Source organism: Pollachius pollachius (assembly GCF_949987615.1).
Source record: "Pollachius pollachius genome assembly, chromosome: 15".
Classification (NCBI taxonomy): Eukaryota; Metazoa; Chordata; class Actinopteri; order Gadiformes; family Gadidae; genus Pollachius; species Pollachius pollachius.
In genome coordinates, this window is record NC_136948.1 from 16,431,728 (window position 1) to 16,458,332 (window position 26,605).

At 43.9% G+C, this 26,605-nt stretch overlaps 2 protein-coding genes across 2 annotated transcripts in view; both read left to right on the forward strand.

The window, feature by feature from the left end:
• Positions 1-2,020, forward strand: part of myt1lb (myelin transcription factor 1-like, b) — a gene marked incomplete at both ends in the record, with an annotated part of 51,379 nt that extends 49,359 nt beyond the window's left edge. Inside the window, 4 exon segments of the mRNA XM_079752290.1 lie at positions 292-395; positions 578-721; positions 1,324-1,386; positions 1,880-2,020. Of these exon segments, the coding sequence (XP_079608416.1) occupies positions 292-395; positions 578-721; positions 1,324-1,386; positions 1,880-2,020 (452 nt within the window).
• Positions 2,021-5,873: 3,853 nt separating this feature from the next.
• The window catches only part of pxdn (peroxidasin), a gene marked incomplete at its 5' end in the record, with an annotated part of 55,437 nt that continues 34,705 nt past the window's right edge, over positions 5,874-26,605 (forward strand). The window contains 5 exons of the mRNA XM_079751722.1: positions 5,874-6,058; positions 16,919-16,990; positions 17,842-17,913; positions 22,706-22,777; positions 25,308-25,379. Of these exons, the coding sequence (XP_079607848.1) occupies positions 5,874-6,058; positions 16,919-16,990; positions 17,842-17,913; positions 22,706-22,777; positions 25,308-25,379 (473 nt within the window). The remainder of the gene's footprint in view (positions 6,059-16,918; positions 16,991-17,841; positions 17,914-22,705; positions 22,778-25,307; positions 25,380-26,605) is intronic.

The window sequence follows — 26,605 nt, forward strand, 5'->3', positions numbered from 1 at the left end:
TGACATAGGCATAATTCCGTTTTATTTATGAAAATATATACATATTTAGGGTTTTTTTGTACAGATAATAGCTGGGGTTCAGGTTACAAGGGCGTTTTCATTCAACCTGAGTGGAAACAAAAAATAATGAATTCAAATGCATGTATTATGCATCATCATTAAGTATTTTCTCTAGTCATTCATAAATTAGCAGGTGAAACAGGACGCCCAATATGAACCTAACTGAATTATGATACTGCCGTTGGGAATGTTTTTTTTTTAAGTATTGTTTTCTTGTTTTTTTCCTAAAAGGGTTGGAGCATGAGGAGGATATTAAACAGCTAGACGAAGAAATCAAAGATTTAAGTGAATCGAATTCACAAGTGGAAGCCGACATGATCAAACTTAGGACACAGGTAGGACGTGGCGAAAAATACAAAGAGTCATGTTCAGTTTGTACATCCAACTGCTTGTGCATTTACACACGCAGATACCGTTTTCACAGCACAATCTACAAAGTGTCATTGTGTATGCATATTCTACGGTGGGACAAAACCTTCATGTTTTGTTCAACCCGTTTCCCCTCTCCTCCGATCAGATTACAACAATGGAGTCCAACATGAAGTCGATAGAGGAGGATAACAAGGTGATTGAACAGCAAAATGACTCTCTGCTGCATGAGCTGGCCAACCTCAGCCAGTCACTGATAAACACTTTAGCTAATGTCCAGCTCCCTCATATGGTAAGGGCCAACAGGAACGACAAGCCGGCAAGTTGCGTTGCAAATACGCATTGACTTTAGTTGTGTGTATTTGAGTACAGACGCATTGTGCATGCCTGTAGTCTAAAGTGTAGGGTCAAAAGCTTGTCCTTCCCAGCTGTGAGGGGGAGTTTGGAAATGAGATTGGACGTAGATGGTTGGTTTAGTTGGTTCAAAGTGACGTAGCCATGACACTTGCACTGTAGAGCTAAATAGTTCCTGCATTTTGGCCCCAAACACACCATTGATAGGGATTCAATTCTCTCTTTTTAAAAATCATTCGTGATCATATTTTAATTTAATAGAAAGCTGTTGGACGTTACATCATTCATTTATATCAATGTCAGTATTCTTTTTTTAATAAGGAGCACTATTGCATGTAGATTTGACACGAATATAAATATATATGAACATGCATGTCTCTCTTAGCAGGCCGTGTTTTGCTGCCTTTAATGGCAGGGATATCAAATCCTCTTTAGTTGTGAATCAATGACCTCCGATGTTTGTATAACACAATCATTATCAAGGACTTTCCCTTGAAGCCAGCTAACAACATTTTGTACAACCTTTTTTTCCCTTCATAGAAACCATTGGTACACAAAGAAGCTGCCATTAGAAATAACAGCTGCTTACAGATGCACCAACGAGTAAGAATCACTTATTCACTTACAGTCATTATCTTCTGCATGACTTGTACAACCCACAGGGGACTAGCCCTGATTTTTTGATTTGGTTCTAAATACACAAAAAAAAACAACATTTATCAACTAATGCTAAACAGTTGTTGTAGGAAATGTATTCACAGTTTACCGTGATTTGTGTGAAGAAGGAAATGGTGGCAAATAGAATAATTTATAGTGTTCCAATCTAGTCTGTATTCACACTAGTGTCGATTAACACGTTTAAATCTTCTTAACAAATCATGTTGACCTTTAAAACATATTGAAATTATTTATTATATTGTGATAAATGAATTGATTTTGTTATTGATAGAGGGAGAGGTTAAATGATGACTTGATGCTCTCGTGAGATTTGGTTCAAGAAAATTGTCTCATCTGACGAGAACTAGGATTTGTTTTTGGCAGGCTATTGGGATTCCACAACAGTCATTCTCCTTCTTTTTGTTGTGATGTTCTACAGGACCCCATCAGCGATCAGAACTTTGACGCATACGTGACAACACTAACGGATATGTACTCGAACCAAGACCAGTACCAGACTGCAGAAAACAAAGCCCTTTTGGAAAATATCAAGCAAGCTGTTCAAGGAATCCAAGTGTAGCCAAGCTGCAACTTGGGAAGAGGTGTTTTTTGGTTGTTGGATTATTTTTTGGTTCGTTTTTTGATTCCTCAGACAGTTGTGGTTGGTGTCTCAAAGTCTGCAGGCAAGCTAAAAGTATAGGTGACCATGTCTTTGTGACAAGGTGCACCAACTTATCATATAGTGTTAATATATATACATATATATATAGTACCTTTTGTTCTTTCAAAAAAATGGGGTATTATGCTCGGAAAGCCTCAATAATTTCTTTTTTCTTTTTCTTTTTGGGTCTTGCTTTTGCGATGAAAAAAGTTCAGCGACAAAAATAGTTTTTGAGGACATTCACATTTTTGTACGTTTTCATATGAGCTGACATTGTGTCATGTAATGTTTTTAGCTGCTCATGTATGCACATTTTAGTGTATATTTATGAACAGTAAGCTAACAATTATAGGACGCAAATTCCTTTTTATTGCTTGTCGACGAATCATTTTAGACGAGAAGCTGAGCTGGACAGTGAGAGACATTTCCAAACTACAAGCACGGAGGAATCTACTCTTTTTTTTTCCCTCTCCTCAACAGATCTTTTTTGAATTGATGATTTTAGGTGTTTTGTTCTTCTCGTGTGTAGAATTATTAAGAAGCCAGAACCTGTTTGCAAACTGCTTTATTTTTTTCGGACGATATTCAAGAAATGTTATTTTTTTGTTTTTCGTTTTGCAAACAAACAAAGGAAAAAAACAGATCTGTAGCTGTAGGTGGGGGCATTTTGAAACTGGTGCTGTAAATGCGTCTGGGAAACGACAAACTGACCTGATGTATGTATGAATGTATGTATGAACAGTTTTTTGTAGACATCATTACACGGAAACCAGATGGTGAAAACCCTGTTATCCATGAAGGGAAACATTTTACAGAGTAACACAAAAAAATATATTAAAAAAAACATCTGTGGTGGTGCATGCAAGTTCACCACACTCATTGTGGCATAATCAAAAACTAAAGTTATATGTAATAACATTAGCTTATAGAGAAAATGTTCTAGGCTCCCTAGAATTAATTCTGTTCAATTTCAAGATGTTCATTGCTAGAATCAAGACCCTTTCTCAGCAATATGATAATTAAAATCATTTGTTTATAATATAAGTATGAGATGCAATCTGCAAAGGGACGTAAAAAGTTTGGGTATATGCAATTTCTTGTTTATAAACAACGGGGTAAAATGAGTGTTTTTAATATAGCCTATGTAAATTATTGATTTTTATACAAATCTTTTAATACGAAAAAAAAAGCCTTTTTAAAAAAAACGAGGGGAAATCTTGGACGTTCGGTTTTTCGAAGCGAAAGTATATGAGTTCCAATTTCTTTCTGTACGATTTTGCACAGGGACACCTTCGTTTCCATGTTTTGATGTTCTTACAGAAACTAAAAACAAGTACCCAAGAGCCTAAAAAAAATAGGGAGTGTGGAGGAGGGTTTTGTAAAGAGTATTTATAGAGAATGACAGCGGGACTTACAGGGTCACTGTCCCCACTTATGTGCCAGTAGACTTATTTGCACTTGTCCTTGAAGATATTATCCTAACGTGTGGCAGTGTGCAATTTTTTTTCCCCAGGTGGCCTCTTTGGCACAGAATTGGAGCAACGTACTGCAAGTAGCCACTGTAGGCGTTGGGTGGGTACCACGGAACCAGGAAGAACAGGGACTTAGCAGGGGGAAATAGTCAAGGAGAAATTAGAATCATAGCAGTTATAATGTAGGCTATTATCAACTGTACAAAATAAAATCCTTCTTTCTTTCTTTTGTTTTCGTTTTTTTTTTTTCTTTTACTTTTTTTGTTTAACTATGTTTTTAGAAGGCGGAAGTTATGCCCCAGCAGCACTTTATATCTAATCACTGTACAAAGGATTAAATAATCAATCAATTCTAGGTATAAACAAAAAAAAAAACGAAGACGAGGGCTTGTTCTCCCAGGGCAGGGGAAGCAATCCCTCGAGGCGGGAAGGGGGTGATACATCCAGCATCGACGCCCATATGCCTGACTGTATGCGCCCCTCCGTACTATTTGTGCTAGTTGTTAGCGATCATGTTTGGAAACTTTGCCTTTTTTGAGAGCTAATGCAAAAGGTGCTCGTTGTTCACCTTATTGAAATTCATCTATTGTACTTAACCGTCCTCTTTCAGGACCCCTCTCTCTCTCTCTCTCTCCATCCACCATGACTGCATCGCGCCTTTTTTCCACAGCCTCATGACAGCAGCTTTTCGCCAATATAGTGATGCTTTCAGTAGAGTATAGCTAGTACCAGTTTTTTTTTATTAGTTCTCATTAACCTTAACAATGGACAAAGGGGACTGTTTAAAGCACAAGCCAGCTGCTTATCTGGTGTTGGTACATGGGTAAAAAAATACATTTTTGGTGGTGGATGTGGTGGGGGAGAAGAGTTATCTCCTTGACTATCTATAAGGAACACAAAAAGGGTTGTCACATATTTAGAATGCTGACCTTTCATATAAATTAATGTGAATCCATCAGAGTTTATGACTTTATTTAAACCAGTTCATTTTTGAGTTGATTTTGGTGATCATTGACAAAGACGGGGTTTTGTATAAACTATTGTGCTCTCTGTGGAACTGACAGTTTGATTTATTTTTGTACTACACAGCATGAATTTGTTGACATTTTAATTTTGCTATAAATGTGTGAGATCACAAGTTGCTGTGATATTTCATTTATAAATTGTGAACTTTGTACAATTTTTGTCATGCTGGATGTTGACACATCTTACTCTGAATAAAGAAAAAAATGTGTTGCCACAGACCTGTAAAATGGCTATTTTTAAATTTGTTTGGTACCATGACTATATTAACCATAGTCCTTAGTTGTTTGGCAGTCGAATGATTCCGATTTTTTAACGTAATTGATCAACACAAAGGTACTGAGATGTTGTTTTTCTGAATCTGCAGAAGTTTGGGCCTCTATGGTTTTTGTTAGCAGAAGAGAGCTGCTGTTTATATAACATTCAACCAGCAGATGGCAGTAATCAACTCCTGCACATGGATGCGTTCAGTTCACCTTGTGTGCCCCCCCCCCCCCCCCCCCCCCCCCCCCCCCCCCCCCCCCTTCTTAAAAGTACAAGCGATATAACATAAGAATATATTGACAATTAATACAGGTGGTTACAAAACAAATGGGGTCAAGAAAAACATGTCCCATTTCCAAATATGAATATGAGCTGTTGAAATTCGGCGAATAAGGGACAATAATTGAATATTGTGTTTGTTTGACGAAGTTGCTTACCGTAGAACTGATACCCATAGTGTGCCATAGTAGAGTGATCCATCCTCGACCTGGTCGAATATTTCTCCCTTAGCGGCTTAAACTCTAATCGTAATGAGGTCCGCAGTACAAATCTCGACCAGCAGAGGGGGGCAAATACCAATATGTATTAGCCTACTTCACTGAATAGACTGCCCTATTAGTAGGCATGTGCTGTGCATTACATATGTTGGAGGTGAAAGTTGAAGGTGACCTCATGAAACCTTGGCTTGTTAACTGTCATTCAGTCAATGTGCCGTGCGTAATTGTGACGGATGCAATCCAGATAATTACGAAATAGCACAAGAAGAATAAATAACAACTTAATATCCGAGTAAACCTATTCACTTTTTATTGGCTTTGTAACATGTACTGCCTTTTGGCTTTTGAATTTGTGAACCCCCCCTCTATCTCTCCCCCTCTCTCTCCCTCTCCCCCGGGAGAAGGCGGGGGCTTATCCCGGCGCAGCTGAATTCCTCAGCCCTTACAATAACCGAGCCGGTTAGTCGGCGAGAGGGGTAGCTGGCGGTGTGTGCTCTGCACAGCTCACTCCCTGCAATGGCGCTGTGGATTGGTAAAATAGTTCCTCCTTTTCTGCTCACCATAACTTTGTTGCTGGTTGCACATGGACCGCCGTGTGCACTTTGTTGCCCGAGCCGATGTTTATGTTTCCGCACCACGGTGAGGTGTATGCATCTACACTTGGAAACTGTGCCAGCCGTTTCACCCCAGACCACCATTCTGTGAGTACTACTCAATCACGCCTAAACCTAACGGTGCACGCCACTGGACAGCGTGCACTCATTGCTGGTGGAATGGACAAACAATGGGTTTAAAAATCGTTCTGTGCACCCGACGAAAGCCTGTAAACGTATTGCCTTGTTTGATGGTGTTCGTGGATGTCATTCGTTGACATAGTTCTGCAAGAAAAAAGTACCCATAATACTTATACAGATGATATTAAGGTTATACAGATGTTGCAACATCGTCTACGTAATGCAACATGGCACCTGTTGAATTAAGTTTTGTTGGCTGCATCAGTCTGCATGTGAATGACTTTAAGGAGCAGTTTCACAATCATTTTATTTCTGAGACTTTGCTTTAGGTCCATTTACTAATCAATGATGTTGGCTTATATTCAGAACCTGGAGTTGTAATAACCCAGACCAATAGAGCACGCAGGCTAACATTATTGCAGCGTTTACACTTTCATTTCTATCTTCATTGTGTAATTTATATCTTGACCTCGAACAAGGAGGATTTGGGTGTACGTCGCATACTTCAATACATATCAGGTTTTCCAGAACAAAATGCTCATGCTTTGCTGGATCACCCTTAGGAACAGCTCCCATTCCTTCTTACGAGATCAAAAGAGTTATCATGCAGTGCCTGGAGGTGGTTTTATACCGGGGGTTAAATGGTAGTTTGGAATCCCCTTAAAGGATGAAAGGAAGGAAATGTGGTCTCTTCGTCTGGTAGCTACTTGTGAATGTGACTTGGATGTTAGGAGCACTCCACTAGGGCAGGCAGCCAAGCAGTTTGCATTTTGTCAAAGCCAGTCACACAACCCCAAGAGGACACACAGGGGACACAGGTCTCGACAGCAGCTCTGAAATATCCCCAAACCTCCGAAATAATTAATGCTGTTATTTTGTAGCACTTCACATCCGCCCCGGATAAAGAACTCGAACACTTAAAACACACTCATGAAGTACAATCCGAAACGACTGCAGCGGCATGTTTGAAAATAAGCCCTGTCTTCCAAGATGGTTCTGGGAAGCCCCTTACAGGCGTCCGTCAAAGGAGACGGTCTGGAGCCCTGCCTGGAAGACACGTCCCGTCGTTCTCACTTAGACGAAATCTCCCTCTGGGGAGCCATCAGACATTTGTTGAGTGAATTCTCCTTTATTTAACTTCTTCCTCCTCCTCTTCCTCTTCCTTCTCCTCCCCCTCCTCCTCCTTCCTGTACCTCCGCTGTCATAAAGGTGTTCGGAGAGCAATGCCAGCCGATGCTTTTGATTTTGAGTTGTTTCTAACGCCAACAGTGGTTTAGATGCTGCAGAGCCACCTGTTGCTTCTTTTTTTTTTGCCCCAGCCCACTGTCATGCCAGGACATGAATGTCCTTCCCCCTCTGCCTCTTCCATCTCAAAGCACTCCACACAAAAATCGCTCTGCTTGACTTTGCTCCATTCTTAATAAAAGCTGCACGCCTTGGAAATGTGGCCCATGCAGGCTCTCTTTGGTTGGAATGCATTCAGTTCAGGCAGCAGTTGTTCATCTGCAGTATGCGGTCCATTGGCAGTGTGGCTGATCACATTAAGAACCCCCCACCCGCTCTCTCTCTGTGTCGGTTTCACTCTGTCTGTCTGTCTTGTTCTCTCTCTCTCTCTCATCTCTCTCTCTCTCTCTCTCTCTCTCTCTTCTCTCTCTCTCTCTCTCTCTCTCTCTCTCTCTCTCATCCTTCTCTCTCTCTCTCTCTTTCTCTCTCTAACTCTATCTCACGCTCTCTGTCTCTGTCTCACTCCAGTTACACACTGGGTGATCAGGGTGATCTGAAATCAACTGTAGACTTTTCTCTGTCTTGCAGATCATCTTAGATATTGTTCTGTGAAGATTTCCCTCTGACAAGACTTATACAACTGTTTATATTTAGCGGTATCTCATGACTGCCAACCAACACGTCTTCATCTCTCCTTGTTGAACTGAGGCCAAAATGGCTCATAGATGTTTGTGTGTGTGTGTGTGTGTGTGTGTGTGTGTGTGTGTGTGTGTGTGTGTGTGTGTGTGTGTGTGTGTGTGTGTGTGTGTGTGTGTGTGTGTGTGTGTGTGTGTGTGTGTGTGTGTGTGTGTTTTGACCCCTTTGATTCTGGGTTCAGTTGGGGGAGATCCCCGTGAAGCCAGACTGAAGTTGGGAGGGCTTTCATGGGCATTACGTTCCTGTTCTTCACACCTGGAAGAGATCCAGTTCCATCCAGGAATCCCTTAACCCACGCTTCCATTCGTGGTGTTCAATAAGCCCTTACACAAGGTCTTAGTGCTTCATATTGGGAACTAGGCAGTAAAAACATATCATTGGAAGTCGCAGTATATTTGATCTTGCGTAGATCCCTCCCAGATGCCAACACCTCTCACCACTCATGTCCCTCCTCCGGGTCAGCCGATAAGTGGAGAGGTGAGAGCACCGCAGAGATTCTGGCCCAGAACTAGAGAGACACGTTGGCTTCAGTCCAAGAGCTGTTCTCACTGCACATGAAACCAAGTGAGAAGAGCATTTAACCTGGGCTACATTCATGTTGCTGGCTTTCATGGACAGCATTATCAGGAGACTCGCTGCATGTTTGAAATACACGATAGTGAAGTGTTCTCTATCGTTGTACGTTTGCATAAATCGGTGCATGCCATTTCTCCAACGCACAATGGCTTCACCCATGTCACTGTCAGTTTCAATCGAGTGCCCAGAAGAAAGCAATTATGGAGTAGCGAAGTCTTTGACTGAACAGCCAGGCCTGTATTTCTCTCTAACTTCAAACATTTGTGGTGAGGTCCACCCCCATATGTCAGCCAGCCTATGGTTATTTTTGTTCATTTGTTTGTTCTTTCGGTTCTTTCTTTCTTCTCCCTCCTCTCTCGAACTGTCTTTTGTCTTATGCCTCGTTCACCCTTGCTCACCATTAGCGGTTCACACACTGGAGGAAACAATTGCATGTATTCACACACAAACATATGCACACACACACACACACACACACACACACACACACACACACACACACACACACTCATGCAATTATAATCGCCTCCAACTTGAGGTTGTTTTCTGAGTGTGCCTGAATAGCAAAAAATATTAGTCATTTGCCAAAATTGTAAAATTACATAATAAACTAATAACTTTTCCTGCGGAGGTCTCCCTTTGTCATGTCATTAAGAGCTTTAAGTCAGTAACAACATGAGTGTGTCACTCATTTGTATTTATTAGTTATTTCAATACACACACACGTTCATTTATCTGAGGCAGTGTCACATGGTCTAGCAGACGGGGCTGTGTCATATCAGACCAGAACTCTGCCAGGCAGAAATTTGTTTCAACATGGTGAAAGTGAAGCTTTACTGCAAACATATGAGCGACTCCATGGCAACGGAGGAGGGCACGCCAGCTGTAAATGTGTCAAAGTATTAACTCATAAGCTGGCTTCTTTACCAGAGACAGTGACACCAGTACCACATGTAGTACACAAAGATCCCCTTTGTGTTTCGCTAGGATGTCTTCTGTATAGTGTTGTGGGTGTGGCGCAGCGTATACGTTTTTGCCCCAATTTTGATACATCCAGGACAAAAAGGAAACTCAGTGTTAAAAACATGAAGGAAAGTTTTCATATGTTTCCACACAATCAACAGTGTCATGAGGACACACTTTCTCTTTCACTAAATTGAAGTTGCAAACAAGTACAATTTAGCCAATCCCATTTAATAGATGGCAGACAATGAGAATTCGAGAATCTCAATAACAGTGTCCTGTCCACTCTAACTGGCTGTTCAACCGTGTGACGTGAACCAGCGTAGCTCAGCTGGTTTGAGTGGGAGGGGTTTCGGAAGTGCAAGATTCCTGTAAACAAAGAGAGAGGTTATATGTTCAATGCTGGCCAGCATTGAATACATCAGTTAGGATGGGATTGTATTGATAACATTGAAATCACTATCAATCAACATTGACTACAGATATGTACAGGTTATTTGAAGCTACGAGCTAGTGGACACGTTACACATTGTGACTTTAATATTCACTCATTTTTTTGGTACACACATTTGGGCGATTGGTTCCATTGAGGCGCCGTCTCGTTAAGCGAAAACAAATCCCAATCTATTAAATTTGGCCTAAGTGACAATAAGCGGTAATTATTGTGTGACAATAAGCGGTAATTAAGGTTTCAGGGGGCAGCTGGGTCAGACTGTCCAGTTGGGGGCTGGTTGTGTAATCAGGAAGTATTGTCAGCGGGGCAGCAGGAGTTGTTTAGGAATTCCAATGCACTCTCCTCTTGTTACACACTCTTTGAGGTATGGTCGTCATTTAGCCAGTAGATCACTTAATATGATGGATGATAACTTTTTAGTGCTTCAACCTGTTCTCTCTTTCGCCACGCATGGTTCTGCGCACATGCGTGTGGTGTGTGTGTGTGTGTGTGTGTGTGTGTGTGTGTGTGTGTGTGTGTGTGTGTGTGTGTGTGTGAACATTTGAGTGTTTTTGTGTGTGTTTGTGCATGCGTCTGTGTGCCTGTGTGTGTGCATGTACCGTGCGTGTGTGTTCATGCATGTGTACGAGGGTGTGAGTGAGTCACAGAGGGAAAGACATGTTCCATTGTGTGGAATTTGCTGCAGTCAGGCTTTGTAAGGCTCCGGGTCTCTGCAGCATTATGGAATGCAAAGCCAGAAATCCCTAAAGCTTTGCTCATTTGCACAGGCAGATTGTCCATAAGATAGTTGTTAAAGGGGGAAACCTCATTGGCCTTTGCTTCAGGTGTACCTTCAATGCAGGGCAGCGGCAACATGTGAACTTTACTTCTTATATGTAGGATTAGTCTCAGTTTAGGGTTAGGGATTGACTAATTTGATAATTCTGACCAATAGAGTTACATGATATTGTAATGATGTGTTTAGATGTTGCTTGGCTCTGGGGCAACACTGGTTGCGTCAAACATTCATTAGAATGACTCAGTCATTAGACTGAGTCATTAAGCTGTGGATGCCAAAGGTTATTGATTTTATGAAGAGACGTTCACACATAGCCTTAAAACGCCTAATGACCTCATTGCTGTATAGACTGTGATGCTTGAAGTTTAAGCAAATGCCAGACTACCCCAACAAGTACCATTCAATGCCATGCATGTTTAAAAAATGTATAGAAAAACCCTGAACGGAAAGACTTCAAAAGTGCTAGCCAAGTTTTGGGAAACAGGGCCTATCACTGAATGACTTTGTTTGACATACTACAAGAGATTGTAACGAGCACATCAGGGGGTATCCTCCCCTGATCCATTCCTGTGTTTATCTGCATTCCATTGCCTTAAGGAATGATTAATAGCCAAGGACGGCAGTCAATGGTTCTCGATTGGCTACAAGGGACAGCCACTGAAACCATACACTCTATACAGCCATGGACACTAACGATGAACATCTAAAAAAATGGCTATAACTTATAATTACATCCGTGTGGTCCTTTGATGTAAGATCCACATATTTGTAGACTTTCTAGCCTAAAATAAGGAGCCTCAGGGGCCACACCAGGGGACACAGAGCGTAGCCCTGTTGGGACCAACCTAGTTGTTCTTGGTCTATAAAGCATCATGGTCTATACACAATGAGGTCGTAAGCCGTTTTAGGGCTATGTTTGAACGTCTCTTCATAAAATCATTCGCGTTTGGCCTCCACTTCTTCAAGACTAATCGTTTGACACAACCGGGTTGCCCCAGAGCCAAGACAGCCTCTAAACAAACCATTAAAATATCATGTAACTCTATTGGTCCGAAATTAATCAATCAAATGAGTCAATCCCTAAGCCTAAAACGACACTAATTCTACATATAAGGAGTAAATTTCACATTTTCCAGCTGCCCTGCAGTGTCATACACCTGGGGCCAAGGCCTATGAGGTTTTCTATTTCTCACAGTTTTTGGGCTCTTCCTCTCTAAAGATGTTTTGAGTCATTTTTATGACTCTTTTCCTTTTTTCTAAGTAGGCGAGCCTCCAACGGAGCTCCCTCTCTGTCATTGCCTTGCCTGAGATGCCCTTTTTATGCCCCTCTTATGTTCAGCTCCATTTTACCATCACATGTCTTTGGTTTCTTGACAGTCTCTGTGAGCGCCAGCCATCCCCCCAGACGAGAAATAGATCGGTCTTGTATATGTGTCCACGGGGGAGCCTATTGAAGAAGGGCACTTCTTCAAGATCCAGATTCCCTGTCCTTCCCGAGGATACCCAACCGGAGCGCTAGCCCCATGTTCTGGTTTAACTAGGAATGACGCATGCCCAAGAGCCCTTGGCAGGCTCCTCACAGGCATGTGTCACATGTCCAAATAGTTACCCTGGTTGAGAAGAACAGAGGGAGGGAGGGAGGGAGGGAGAGGGAGAGGGAGAGAGAGAGAGAGAGGGGGAGGGAGGGAGAGGGAGGGAGAGGGAGGGAGAGAGAGAGAGAGAGAGAGAGAGGGAGAGGGAGAGGGAGAGGGAGAGAGAGAAACACACACACATGGCGCTCAGATGCTAGCTGATGTTGGAGAGCAGCTGGAGAAAAGCCATCTCCTCTTATGGACCCAGACCCTTCGTACGTTTTTTTTTGGACAGAAAAGACGAGGAAAGGTCAAGAGTTTCATAGTTTACATCAGAGCTTTTGAAGATAATAGTTAAAAAGCAAAAAAGTAATCGTCATTGGCTTTTGCACGTTTATGAATTTGGCCTCACATTCGATTTGAAACACTTGCTTGCGGTCGTGTTTGGACTAGAATATTGATGAACTGTTGAGTGTCAAACTGCCTCTTGCAGTTGTCGTCTTCGAGTTGCCTCATTCTGATTGGCAGATGTTTTGGCAGGAAAGCTATCGAGTCATGTGTCAGTTTGTAATCACAGTCCGTGTTTGTTATCATGCCAAGCTTCTATCACTCTAGCCTTTTTGCTCAGAGGAATTTTTCCCGTATGGAATGTCGAAGACCGGGTCTGCTCATAGCCATTGCAAAGGACCAAAAGGGATGATCGAAACCCATTACATCATGCTGCTTCATGTACTCATCCACTATGTAATTCATTTCAATTTTATTTTGTGGTCTTTTCAGTGGACTCCACACCCCCAAATGAGTTGTGCACTAACTGTATTTGTGATACAGCACAGAAGATATTAAACAGGTCAAAATTCAGAAGGCATTGAATATGTCAGTCTTTCACTGGCCTAAGTACCAGGATGCCAAAATAGTATATTTGACAGTTATTTGACAGTTATTTGACAGTTTGACAAATATGAATCGGCTATTAGGGTTTCTGTGAATTCTGGGGGAGTATAAAACGATACTTGCATGACACACAGCACCTTTTTGCACGTGATATATTGGATGATCATGGCAAGTACACCAACATATTTCTTTATTTATCCTAATCCCACATGCTGTTCTAATATTTGTTTGTACATAGTGAAATGAAAATTGAATCAGTAAGACCGGGGTAGCTACCCAGTAAATTTCCACTATCTCTGTTCAAGCAGCTCTCCCTGGCTGCCATAGTCTACAGAGTAGGTGATCTGGTATTTTGCTCAGATGCACCCCATCTGCAGCATTGCTTCCCAGCACAGAGCTCCTGAATGCTTTTAACCACCAGAGTTATGCACAGTTAACGTTGATACTCCCTCAACGGACCTATCCCATTCTACAGAATGCATGCATGTGCTCTTCTTCATCTTTCAGATGGAAATCCACTGGGATTAACGGGAAATGCACAGCTCAAATGATTCTCGTTAGTTTTCTTTAGCCTCACCTTGTAACTGCCAGTTGACATTGTATCCTCATCAGACAACCGTGACAATAAAGGATGACAAGTTCATGTCTTCCCCCTAACGGAAACCAACTGATGTGTGTGTCGATCCAGATCTTCCGTTTTCAGCCGGCCTCCTTATGTCTTGGATACTGCGTGTGTGTGTTTATATATATACAATATGTTGGGTTCTTTGTTTTCGTAGAAACAAGAATACAGCCAAGTCAAGGTAACTCCGTTTCCGATAAAAAAGAGACTCAGACAGAATGTGTCTGCACTATGTCTTCACAGTTTCCTCTGGCGTAGGGCCTTGGAAAATAATGAGCACACTAAATGAAGGACTCATATAATCTTCTGGAATCCATGCCAACTTCACTGTATCTCCCCTCCTCTGGGAGCACATCCCTGATTGTGAAAGATAACTCGCACAAAGACATGAATGTTTGGTCTTTCGTACCGTATTTTTCAACGAAAATCTTTGAAACCTAGAATCTTTATTCTTTACTCTCTGAATATTTCTCCCTCTTGTCTCTCTTATTTCCCTCTCTCTCATCCGACTCATACAACTCACAAAAGCATGCTCTCACATGCAATTTCATAGTCGTGCAAAAATACACTCACAACTAAACACACACATATACATATATACAGAAATAGCATTGACGCAAACACAAACAAAGTTGTTATTTTTGGAGACTGTTACTGTACCCATACCAGCGCACACAAGCACCTCTTTTGCAGACACACAGACAGACAAACACAGACACAGAACCAGAGGCAACAGATGCTCGGTCAGCCCCTGGCCCCAGTGTGTCCACTTCAGCGCACTGTGTTCCCTTTGGCCAAAACCAAGCTTACCTCAGGACCCTGCATCTTACTCTCCATCGCTCTAGGGACTCCCCCATGACACCCCACTCACCTCAAGACAAACTCGAGTGGCGCGACTCTTTGTCCTTATCTCCCAACGAGAAATCCTTTGTGAGGCTGTGACTAGCCAACGTCATCCTGCACATTGCAGCTTCAGGATTGTGGGTGGTCATTTCCTGGTGCATTCCAACCTAGACATACATTGGGACAGAGTGGAATTTAATTGATACCTAATAGAATCTCTCCTAATGCCAGAAGGCAGAGTTTCTTAAATTGAGTTGAGGAAGGTTTTTAGCAAGTTGAGGAAGGTTTTTAGCAGACTCTTGCTTACCTTAACAATCGGTCTCACAAAAACATTCCCTGTGTCTAGCTCAGAGAGCCTATATGTGAAGGGAAATATATGAAATCTCTCTCTCTCTCTCTCTCTCTCTCTCTCTTTTTCTCTCTCTCTTTCCTCTGTCTCTCTCTCTCTGTCTCTCTGATAGGATCCATATGCAGGGGCTTTTACAGAGAGAATAAACATTTCACTGGCTATGGAATCAGGTCATTTTGTTATTTGCCCCATGCTTTTCCCAGAAACTCTAGACAGAAAAAAAAACGTCAGCAATGTAATGTATAGTTTAATTTTTTTTTCAATTGCCTGTTGTGCATGCAAACAACTAGAAATATATAGCTTGCCCTGAATGAGCTCAATTCAAACCATCTGGTGAAATGATGTGTTTTCTGCACTTTAGATATATATATATATAACACTATAAAGATAAGAGTGGCAATCTTTAATCATGTATAGTTTTCATAGTACAAATAATGTCTTTCTTTTTATTCTAAACCCACCCACTCAAGTCCCACACTAGAGGCTCCATCTCATAGCAGTTGTTTGTTCTATCACTCTGATAGAACAAGGCCTAACAACTGGCAGATTTCTGCTGCGCTTGCACATAGACAAATCCAGTGTGTTTGCATTTTTGGAACCCAGCCTCCCATGAGTGTTTACCTTCTAAGGTCATTTGGCCAACAACAAAAACAAAATGCCGTTGAAGGCCCACTGATCGGAGCCGAGGGCAAGTGGTGATTTGAATGGCCCTGTGCTTTTTAACAGGGAGGGAAGTTCACCAAGTACTCCCTTCTCAGAGAAGTAATTGAAATCTTTGCTCAGTGGCCTTATTATCAGTTGTTTTTTTTGTCATTCTTTTTTTTCTTTCTTTCTTGCCCTCTTTTTTTCATTCTCTTTTTTTCTTCTTTGTGTCTTTTCTTCTTGTCTGTCAATCTGTCTGTCTGTCTGTCTCTCTGTCTGTCTGTCGGCCTGTCTCTAAAAACCACACTGGGTGAGACCACCTGCAAGGGCTGCTGAATGTGGCGGCTGAAGGCTGTAGCATCAGCCATCGCTTATCAGGAGGGACGGGGATGGCTTCAGCGGTGGGAACTCACTGAGCACTGACGCAGCAGATTGGGCTCTAACTCCCTGCTTATTCCTGCACCAAGTACCTCCTCCTGAGGAACATTTGTTCACACTCTTATCTCAACTTCCTCACGTGAAGATGCTTTTGGTAAATGACTCCCCCTGGGAGGTCAAGCTACTTGGAGCCAAGGTTCCACAAACATACTTTGCTTTGTCCATAAATGTCCAGATAAATGTCCGGCTTACCAAGACAGACTGTCTGTCTACGGCCCCTAATGCCACTTGGGGCAAAGGGTGATTTAACCTTGACAGGGCTTATCCATGTATTTTTCCATGTGAAGGTGGTTTGCGTTGTCACACATGACTTCTGACATGTTAAGTCTTCCTCTGTCGTACTACGAAGGGTTATTAGAGTTGTATCTCAGGAGACAGCCATGTCCAATGTCAAGGTGGTCTGCTGTATCACCCCCGACCCGTAAGATTAAAGCATGATGAACAGCATTCTGTGGGGATGAGTAATGAGTGCCATTATCATCCCTCATGGTTATTACCTCATAGATGTCTGGTGCTTCATGCCTCATTTTTCTCACGCTACAAAATGGCTTTGCGAGAGTTAAGGGAACATGGCGTACTCACATTTATCTTAAATGTAGATGATAAACCCCCCCTCTCCTCCCCTCAACCCCTTGGTGATATTGGCCTATCTCTGGCATTCCCCACAACTAACATGAGATCCCACATGTTGATGTTTAATGTCAAACAAATGGTAGAACTCATTAAGTGTCCCAAAGGGAAGATGTTCTGATCAGCTGTGTTTCTTTTTTCCTACAGAGACTTGAGGTTCAACAAAATCAAGGACTTGCAACCCGGTTCCTTCAGACGACTCAAGAACCTCAACACACTGTAAGTGCTTTACTCAAAAGAACACAGGAGATTTAAGCTGTTGTTCTGCGATGGCACTGCTGACTTGAAAACGAGACATCAAATTTTCAACAAGAAAATCCCCAAGGCATGATTTAAAATCCTCTGCCTCCTCTGCCTCATTGAAGCAACGCTATAAGTCGACAAACGCAGACAGACGGTGTTATTCAATGCGCCGCTGTTGTTTCACACATGTACGCAAGCTCTTAATCTGGCAGGAATGTATTTTTCCATTTCCTTGACTGGGTCATTTTTCATATGTTCTGGCCCGCTAGACAGGGCATTGCTAACGTCTTGGTAACAGGGCCAAGATTCTCTTCCAGAGCCATCGCATTTTAAATGGACAACATTTCTATTGACTTGGTGGTTTAAGTGAATCACACATATCTGATTTGCTTAGATTAACTTGCAAAACAAATTTAGTTTTGTGTATTATGCTATCCTTCATATTGAACTGATGGTCAACTTGGCTGACTAATTATTGGCATTCACTCGTTATCATATAGTTAGTATTTATTTTATAAGTTTATTAAGGTTATATGTGCTATCCTTTGTCCATTAATCTATACATTATTGATTATGTATTCATTGTCTTCATTTGTATGTCAGTCTAAACATCTAAAGTCTAAACATTCCCCCCAAATCAAATCTAGACTTTGTTTCAATGTCAAAGGTCCTTGTCTACTTTTTATGTATTCTACTCTTTTATATATAATATATAAATATATTATTGACAAATAAACAGCCTATAACAGTATTAGTATTGGCATGGAACAATGTAACTTGTCTTAGTCTGTTAACATCACACACTAATCAGTTTTCCCCTTTGGCAGACTCCTCAACAACAATCTCATACGAGGGATTCCCAGGGGAGCCTTCGAAGACCTGGAAAACCTAAAATATCTGTGAGTCTGGCCTCTTATGTCAATCTCATTTAGCTCTGGAGGTCAGGTTATGGATCTTGGCACAATGCGACCGTGCTCATTGTCTCGTCAGTCTCGATGTGCAGACAAGGATCTCCCGGTGAAGAAGTGGTTGAGCCCTTTGCTTCTTTAGTGTGGCAAACGCACGCCTGGAGTGCTGCGCTGTGGAAATCGAAACACACACACACACACACACACACACACACACACACACACGCACACACACACAGCGTCCTAAACGCTGACACAGCTCGCCGGCACAATGCTGAGTGACAAAGAACCCTAGAAGGTGTGCTTTACAAAAAGAGTCTGCCTTAATGAAAAGACACGCTCTGTCTGAACATCTGTACTTATGCGTCTGGATGTCCTGACCACCTACCACGAGGGTTACGGCGGTTGGAGTCGTTGGGGGGGGGGTTGGTTTGGTATTGTCTCATGTGCTCTTGTGGTGGTGATGACTTTATTAGTCATTGCAAAACTTGCTGGCGGTGAACCGTCTGTGGTCTACAGTCAGGTTGGGGGAATCTTTCTTAAGACGTCTCACCTCACCTCCCCTGCCTCTTCGTGGACCCGTCCCCCTTCCCTCTGTAGGTCAGAGGCCGTTTTAAGAGCTCCTCTTGTCGTAAAGATATTTCTTCATTATTTTGTTATTTTTGCCTAGAGCCCAACAATGACGTTACGGGTCTTGCTATGACTTTGGCAGTCATTTTAAAAGTTGGTGATTCAACACAGCTTAACAACTAATTCAGCCAAACAAAGATTTGTACGGGACACCTTGGAGAGGTCTCAGAGGGTTGATAAGGGCTCATAAATAGCTCAGCAAGCGTCGTTCTGGAGACCGGCTTGCCAGTGGTCACGGTTTGACCATTATTTGATGACCCTCGACAGTTCCTTGTTCTTTTTCTTTCTTTTAGCGACCCAGCAAACACACAAACACGCACACACACACACACACACACACACACACACACACACACACACACACACACACACACACACACACACACAAACACAAGCACACATACCTCCTTCTAAGAAAGCATCCCTTCCCCACCCGCAGTAAGTGAGGCGGGGTCGACTCCGGCGGCTGTAAAGGAGTTATTGTAATTACAGGGCCCCTTGCCCCTTTAAAAGCAGAGTTCATCTGAAGCCAGCCAGGGACCCCAGGCCCCTGTGATTAGTAAGGGCCACACGGTCACCCCCCAACCCCACCCACCAACCTTTGTCCCAGCTGAGTGCTCCCCAACCATCCTACTCCCTTCCTTCTCATTCCAATCAACTACAGCACTGGGCGAGATTTTATCTCCCACCTCCACATTTGTAGCTCTATAAATACCTCCTACCCCCTTGGGGTCTTCCACATCCTCTTCAACGGCCCGGGAGTGTCTGCAAAGGCCACCCGCCCGGACGCCCGTGCAAACAAACAAAGGGTCAGGCTGCGGTCATTAGAGCAAACGTTTTCCGTCGTTGCTTGATTGTTACGGCGGATCCTCCCCGGGAAAAACACGGGGACCGATATAGAACGAGGTGGATATGAGTGATTTAGTCTCTGTTGAACTCTCTGATGGGAGTCTGTCGGCCGTCTTGACTTAAGGACTGCTGTTTGGGCTGACACTAAAGGGCTGATTATGGTCCCATGTCACGCAACGCAAGGACCACGCAGACAGTTTGACGCAGTCGTAAACCTGTTTTGGTTCTGCGTCGGGTTTTAGTGAGCGGACCAATCACAGCCCTTGCTGCCGCGTCGCCTCGACGGAAAGTAACAACTTTTTGGGAGGCGCACGTCAGGCCCCTGCGGGGGACGCAAGGAGGGTCCACAAGGACATAACGGGTCCGTAACCCCCTTGGGTTGCGTGAACGCGGGACTATAATCAGCCCTTAAGAAAGGCCTGCGCCAGCTCTGGCGATGCTGGTCGGGTTAGGCAATCAGGGTCATTGGGGGGAGTATCCCTCCTGGACCACGTTCAAGAATGAAAAGACATTATGGTAAAAGATTGATCTCTCTCATGTGGATCTTGACGGCAAATATGTTAGTGGTCCATGGCAGGGCGGCTAACCTCTTGCTGTCTATATGATAAGTGGACGCTTTTATAGGGGTTTCGACGCACAGACCCCTAACCACCGCCGTTAGTTACTTTCCCCCCGAAGCCTGGACCCCTAGCTTCTGAAATCCGGTTTCTCACGCCCCCCTCCACCATCTTCGCCTCCCAGGCCATCCTTTGGTTGATTATGGTCCCATGTCACGCAACGCAAGGACCACGCAGACAGTTTGACGCAGTCGTAAACCTGTTTTGGTTCTGCGTCGGGTTTTAGTGAGCGGACCAATCACAGCCCTTGCTGCCGCGTCGCCTCGACGGAAAGTAACAACTTTTTGGGAGGCGCACGTCAGGCCCTTGCGGGGGACGCAAGGAGGGTCCACAAGGACATAACGGGTCCGTAACCCCCTTGGTTTGCGTGAACTTGGGACTATAATCAGCCCTTAAGAAAGGCCTGCGCCAGCTCTGGCGATGCTGGTCGGGTTAGGCAATCAGGGTCATTGGGGGGAGTATCCCTCCTGGACCACGTTCAAGAATGAAAAGACATTATGGTAAAAGATTGATCTCTCTCATGTGGATCTTGACGGCAAATATGTTAGTGGTCCATGGCAGGGCGGCTAACCTCTTGCTGTCTATATGATAAGTGGACGCTTTTATAGGGGTTTCGACGCACAGACCCCTAACCACCGCCGTTAGTTACTTTCCCCCCGAAGCCTGGACCCCTAGCTTCTGAAATCCGGTTTCTCACGCCCCCCCCAACCATCTCCGCCCTAACCCTCGCCTCCCAGGCCATCCTTTGGTTGATGATGCATGTGCACACACAGAGCAACAGAACAAAAGGCGCTGGCAGCCTGCAATCTATGTTTTGCGGCCCACCGCAGAGTCCTGGAAGCTGATAGATGAATCCAAACTTTCTGGTTGACTTTTGGACCTCTCTTTCAGATGTCATGGAATATGTTATTAATGCAATGTTCCATTTTTCGACGTAGCTTACGCCAATTACACTGCGGTCCACATGCAGCGGATGATAAATGTATCGTACACACAAGTCGGATAGCTAGTTAGATGTGTTTTGAATGGGAGGTCATACTACTGCTCCAGTGCTGGCTAGGGACTTTGGGATACTTTTTAGAATTTAGAGTTTTCTTCAGTAAACATTGGCCCCTAGACAAGCGAGGGTGGACATTTCAACGATCAGAGAGTAAAGGTCCTGTCATGTCTCTAACACATCAATTGCATTGCCCCGGCTGAACGGATCGACGGCATTAGCTGACCTCAGGTCAGCTCCCACTGATTAGAGAACCCACATGCTTAACTCTGATTACTGGGTGGGTTGTCTTATCCCGAAAGATGTGGGGTTGAATTACACTTTTCACACCTGGAACATCTCATGGCATTCACACACACACGCACACACACGCATACACACACACACACACACACACACACACACACACACACACACACACACACACACACACACACACACACACACACACACACACACACCACACCAAACATTACACCAAATCTCTGAGATGTTTGAGCCATGACAAAAAGGGATCTGCGGTGTGTTTGTGTTTCCATGCGTGCATCACGTCAGCCGTAAGGGAGATGGGTATCTCCAGTCAACCCCGAACTGAAAAGTCAACACCAAAAGAGCACATGAAAGGAGCTCAGAGCTGGAGGGCATTGCTGGTTCAGTGTCACGTTTCCTTGTCATATAAAAGGGGGGAGGGGAATGCGTGCACTTCCCCCCCTGTGTTTCCCCAGTGTTTGTGTAACGCAGCACTGAAACGTCCCGCTAATCTCTCAGAGGGCCTCTCTCCCGTTCACATTTTGGGCTAAACGCAAAATTAAGGAATTCATTGAGAAACGGTTTCACATTTGGATTTAGGGTTTATCGGTTGTTGGTCCTTTATAGTATAATAATAGAATAACAGAATAGTTTGAATAGCTTTGAATCTGTTTTTTCTACTAGTTAATGTTAAAATGGTTAAACATTGAATGAATTCTGTGTGAAGGCCTTTTTGTTGTCTCTCTGGACTCTGCCTCACAACAATGGCCCTACGCTGGTGTTACAGTGAGGATTTTTAAGACAAATAACCCAATGGTGATTTTAATTTGCTGGGGTGAGGTCACATATTCCAGATGTGACTATTGCTGTGCTACACATGGCCTTCATTAGCAGGTTCGGTTCACACGGTAGGGGAGAGAGCGTAGCCGGGATCCTATCAACATGGGAAACCGCCGTGTTTGGATCATATTTAAATGACTCATTCATGCTTCGTCAATTCATGTAACAAATGTTGGGTCAAGCTCTTCTGACATTTTGCTTCTTTTGGATGTTTTGCTATGGACTGTCTTAGTACTTTAGCTGCACGCATGTGGTTGAGAGAAGAGTTGCTTGTCTGAAACAAGCAGCCCGCTCATTTCAGCGCCAATGTTCTTCATGGTTTAGTCTCTCCATGCAATGATAGTCGTACTACTATAGGGCTGCTATCAAACTGCATGGATTTTGATTTTTTAATACTGCTTGAAGAAAGTCGAATTTCATAAACCTGACATGCCAGCCAAAAAGTAATCAAATTTGCATATTTATTTGAAAACAATCATCTAAGACTAGTCAAGTCAGGATACGTACTCCCCAGAGGGAATTCAGATGTTACTATTGCTGTACATGTGTGCACACGTGTCCAATGTGTGTTACTAATCTTACCAAACATCTCTCCTTTCAGCTATTTGTACAAGAATGAAATCCAATCAATTGACAGACAAGCATTTAAGGGGCTTGTGGCTCTTGAGCAACTGTAAGTGACCAGCCTCCTCCTCCTCGTCCTCCTCCCTCCCCTACTCCTTCTGCCCTGTCATCTGACTGTCTGCCAACCCCCCCCCCCCCCCCCCCCCCCCCCGCCTTGCCTCCTTCCTTTTAAGGTGTCATGATGCCCGTCGCCTAGTCAGATCTGCAAGGTTCCTCCCCGCCCCCTAAAGACCCCCCACCACACAGATCTAACACGAGTCCTTAGGTGAATTAAGATGTGTCCCATGTGACAATCAATAGAGACGGCAGGGCATCCTTTTCCTAACAGCTGTTACCTGGTGCTGCGGACCCCATATTGTGCCTTGTTTTTATTATTCCCCGCCCTCCTCCTACTCCTCCTCCTCCACCACCCACCCACCCCGCAGCACCAGCACCGTGCATGAGCGTATGTGCGGCCGGCCCTTGTTACTCTGATCTGACGCCGATCTCGTCGCCTCGAACCTGCCTTAGGGTTGATGTTGTTGTTGTTGTTTCTGTTGCATGTGTCGCATGTGTGACGGCCACAGCACACAGGTGCGCCTGACCTCCGCTTAAAGCATGACTTCCTGTCCCGCCTCCAGCCCTGACCGTCTCTCGGCAACAGGCAGACGACGCTGTGGCTTTCACTTCAAATCACAAGCTTAAATAAAAAAGATCAGATTCTGCAATGTTCAGAAGAACATGACTTTATTGATTAAACGCTTTCTTCAATATTTTGTAGTTTAATTATCGAAACACAATTGTGCGAATGAGATATTTGTCTTTTTTTGCAAGAAAAGACCCAGATCTGTTATTAAAGAATGCTCGGAATTGCACGTCTACAGGATTACAACACTTAACCAAATGTTTCAGGATTTTTCAGGATGTTTCAACATTGATGAAACGTATCCAGCCATGCTCTTAAATCTCATGTACGTACACTTGACGTGACCCCTCCTGATGAAAAAGAAGAAATGGCGGAACAGCGTTTATGCTCGCAGGCAAACTACTCCATGGGACCGGTATGCCCTTACCGCAGGGCAATTTGGCTGACATGCAACGTCTCCTTAAAAAGAAAATGAGGCTTGCCTAACCCTGGATGGGAGATTGCGACTCACTGTAGCCCCCATCAACATAGAACAAATGGCTAATTCACTCAGCGCAACCGCTTCCAGCGCTAGGCTCCGTGCCTCGCAGCTGTTTCCAGTTTCGCCACAGTAATGAAGGCTTTTATATTTGGGTGATAGGTTTCTAGGCAGATGAACACATTCATAAGCCCCCACCCCGCCCCAACCTTCTTACCGTTCTGCTGGGCTACAGCTTCTAAAGCTTCTCCAAAAGTCACAAGCATAATTAAGGGAGGGGCCACCTTCTTCAAATCATGTACCGGTTAAAAAAATGGCCCAGCAGCAAGATCCGAATGAACGGTTGGATGTTGTTTTACAGTATATGCTTGTTTGTTGTGTGGAGCGTACAAAGGCCACATCACAAGTCAAGGGCCCAACAAACCTTAGCACACATCAGAAATATTTAACCACAAAAGACATTCCTTACCCTCCAACAAACTGGAAAGTGTTCTTATCTCAGTTGAGTTATTCTCACAAAATAAACCATGAAATGTTTTAAGAGAACATGACTTAACCTTAACGTGTCTCCTCTGAACTTGGCTAATTTCTGTAGATGGCTCGTCCGGCCCGGGTTATATCAGCCCATTGCTACGGCACACTTTAATCACGTATTTTATCTCATTTTCCTCTCCGAGATATTATGATGGATTGAAAAAATGAAGGTTGAAAAAGAACCCTGATGCTGTGTCAACATCACCGATATGTACGAGAATCTCGATCTGGCTCTTGTGTTGCTAATGGTTTCATGGACATAGAGGCGGCTGTATATATGCTCTGCGTAATTGTGAGTCTCGTGTTTAACTTTCCCTGCTATCGCGGCTTCCTTGACTGTTGCTTTTCCTCCTTAAACAAGCATGATGCCCAACTGAACGCTTACAATGTAGCTTATCGCTATCAGTTGGGTTTCATTTCTAACCCTTTATTTGTTGACAAGCCGGTCTGATTTATGTTTTCCCAGCTCAAAGAGGTACCGGCGCATGAATAACGTATGCATTCCACCAAATGTGTGCATGCCTTTCACCCCTGGGCCGTTCCATTTTACGGTTAGCCTTCAGACATGCAACTTCAGGCCCCCCATATATCAACCTGTCTCGGAATGAATACCTGAACCTGGAAAAAAAACAACAACTCCAAGTCTTCTCTGTGTCTCGAAGCGTACCAGGCGCCGCCCTGTCCGGAAACATCCGACCAGATAGATACAGCAGAAAGAGACATACAACACAACCTCCAGGCATGGAATCGTTGAGATGGAATAGGGGAACATCTTCAATCATTCCAAGTGTACCCCAACATCTCCCCCCCCAAAACTGATCTAGTCGACATTCCATTCCCAGAATGCACCGGGAAAAGAGGAAAGTGTACCCACAGTGTTTCGGAGGGGTGTCGCCAGAGCCGTCACTAATTCTGATTTGTCCTGTGCCCCCCCCTCCCTAGGTACCTGCATTTCAACAACATTGAGTCCCTGGAGCCAGAGTGCTTCACCCACTTGCCAAAGCTGGAGCGCCTGTGAGTTTGTTTGTAATCCATTCATTTTGTTTGTAATGAAGTGACTCCGCTCATTATACAGGTGTGGTTTGTGTAGCTCTTGCTGCTTATATTTAAAGAAAAGGTAAACAGTCATGTATTCTGACATTTATCAAACGCTTGCTGGCTGCCATTCGGACAAGCAGAGGCATATTCCAGAATAGGGCACAGGGAAGAACCAACGGGGATGATGAGAACTTATTCCATGGTGGAATGAAGTGTTTTTGGCCAGACAAATCCCGGTTGTGTGTCAGAGCAGAGACACCTGAATGTTTCGGTTGTGTTCACTGGGACATCTGTTTGACCTCTCGTAGACCCTGAAGACGCACTTAGAGGCTTCCCGTAAACGGAGGCCAGCTGACTGACTCTCAGCTCCAATGACTTCCTTTATATTTGTGTGTTGTTGTATTGTAGTCATAGGTTAATGAACAAGTGAGAGCAAGTGGAGAACACTTCCTGGATATTTAACACATGAGTGTTCATTGGATGGAGTTGTAGCGGTTGCTAAGGGCCGGTAATCATGAGTGACCTTGTGTCACTTTGTTTGACAATACAGAACAGTCCTTCTGTTTCTTATATAACTGCTACACTGACAACTGTCAATTAAAAGCACATTCTGCTTTCGATCGAACGGTAAACGGAGGCAATTCAATCAGTGCTAGGAACGCCCCAACTATAACCCTTCTGTGCGGTTTTCCCTGAAAATATACAACTTCAAGAGTCGTGTTCTCAGTTGGCATCGTCATTTCTTACAGTCTCGTTGGAGATGTCACTTTTTCTCCTTCCTAATCAAGGGATCAAAGAGCACCTTTCGCTGCGCTGTAAACACAGGCCGTGTCACCTGCCACTCTCCAGCTCCGCTTGCTGACCCCGGCGGACGTAGCGCTGCCCAGCCCCGTTTTAGAACCACCATGGGCTCCGAAGCGTCTCGCACTCAAAGCCAGATGTCCCCATGGACATCGAGGGCCTCGTTCAATTCCTGTTTCATTATCCCTCGTTTACGGCCAGCGCCCGGAATCTCGTCTTTTCAGCGGTCCAAGCTTCGGCAAAAAAAAAGAAAAGAGAGAGAGAGAGAGTGGAAATTGAGGAGGGCGACACCTGCGAAGGATCGGGAGGCTGGAAGGGAATCCCAGGCACAGGGGCTCTTGTTAGGCGTCATCACTATAGCAACGGTCCAAGCATTCGCTTTGTCAAGATGGAAGCCAAGA